This window comes from Equus asinus, chromosome 22 (assembly GCF_041296235.1).
Source record: "Equus asinus isolate D_3611 breed Donkey chromosome 22, EquAss-T2T_v2, whole genome shotgun sequence".
Taxonomy (NCBI): Eukaryota; Metazoa; Chordata; class Mammalia; order Perissodactyla; family Equidae; genus Equus; species Equus asinus.
Genome location: NC_091811.1, coordinates 56126691 through 56128365, shown reverse-complemented (window position 1 = coordinate 56128365; position 1675 = coordinate 56126691). Strand labels below are relative to the sequence as shown.

Genomic DNA, 1675 nt, shown 5'->3' with positions numbered 1-1675 from the left:
TGATTTGGAGAAAACAAAGAACATAGAACATTCGATAGTGTCTCTCTTTCTCCCTCTCTCAGATATACAGATGAATATATAGATATTCTAATATATTTTTATATATTTGCAGATATATTATACTAATAAATTTAAAATGTGCATTGTCAGTAGTACTATTATTTATGACTTGCGATTTTGAGTACACCTAAGCAAAACAAAACATGAACAAGCCATTGTAACAAATAGATATCATACCATAAAATGATTGTGAAGGAATATGAAAAATCTATATTGACCTTAAAATTTATTTTAAAATAATCTATTGATGCTAAAAAGAGGAAAAGAAACGTTAATCTGCAAAACTTTTAGATGCTTTTAGTTGAAACTATTCCATAACAAATTATTGAAAATATTGCTTTTAGTTTATTCTGCAGTTTTATGGATGGCTGGAGGTCAATGAAAAGATGTTTTCCTCAACAATATTTTTTTCACAGCATTTTTCACCTCCCTATTCCTTAGAGTATAAATCAGAGGATTCAACATAGGAATGATAAGAGTATAGAACACAGCTATAATCTTGCTTTTCTCTGGTGAGGAGATGGCCCCAGGTTGGGCATACATGAAGAACACAGTTCCGTAGAATAAACTCACCACCGTGATGTGAGAGCTGCAAGTGGAAAAGGTCTTACTCCTGCCATGGGTTGAGGGGATCTTCAGGACAGTGGAGAGGATACAAGCGTAAGAAATCAGAATGACCGTTGTAGTGGTGACAATGATGAGAGCAGAGAGAATAAACAATACAATCTCATTCACAAAGGTGTCAGCACGTGAGATCTTGATCAGGGCTGGGACATCACAGAAAAAGTGATCCAATCTATTTTCTCCACAGAAACGCAAACTGAAGGTGAAACTTGTTTGTATCATAGAGTTGACACATCCACACATATAGGATCCAATCACCAAACGAACACAAGCCTGCTGAGACATATGTACAGCATAGAGGAAAGGCGAGCAAACGGCTGAGAAGCGATCATATGCCATCACAGCCAGAAGAAAGCCTTCAGTCCCAACACAGAGAGCAAAGAAAAAGAACTGTGCTGCACAGCCATTGTAAGAAATTTTCTTGTCCTCAGACGAGAAAGTAGCCAGAGTTTTGGGGGCAATGACGGTGGAGTAGCACAGATCTAAATAGGACAAATTTCTGAGAAAGAAATACATAGGTGTATGAAGTCTGGAGTCTATTTTAATGACAACTAACATGCTGATATTTCCCACCACAATCACCATGTAGATAAGCAAGAAGAGTAAGAATAAGAGAATCTGTACTTCTGGAGATGTTCTGAACCCCAGCAGAATAAACTCAGTCACCTCTGAGCAATTCTGATTCAGCTCACTCTTCATAGCTGAGACCTATCTGAGAAAATGAGTGAATTATCAAGAAGCCTGTGGAAAGCCTTGCCAACTTTTGGGTCCTGAAGTTCCCAGTAAGAGAAAAAAATGCTAAACAGAAGATGAGGTTTTCTTGGCAACACGTCTGACAGAATAACTTTACATTTGGAAGTACTCAAACATATTACATATAATGTTGTTAATATATTTAATGTCACTATGATAATGAAATGCGGATGGGAAAAGGATGTCTGGGACGGTGAGGTCATTAGTCATTTTATGCCACTTGTTTAGAGCTTTGGAA

General features: G+C 37.0%; 1 protein-coding gene across 1 annotated transcript; it reads right to left on the bottom strand.

Annotated features, from left to right (window-relative positions):
• Positions 1-435: 435 nt before the first annotated feature.
• LOC106826788 (olfactory receptor 9S13-like) lies at positions 436-1383 on the bottom strand. Its single transcript, XM_014834291.1, has one exon. It carries the CDS (start codon positions 1381-1383, stop codon positions 436-438), a length of 948 nt encoding a protein of 315 aa, XP_014689777.1.
• Between the last annotated feature and the right edge of the window lie 292 nt (positions 1384-1675).

What these genes read in the sequence shown, in the direction of transcription:
- LOC106826788 (XM_014834291.1), bottom strand. Translation starts at nt 1,383, where the DNA reads ATGAAGAGTGAGCTGAATCAGAATTGCTCAGAGGTGACTGAGTTTATT.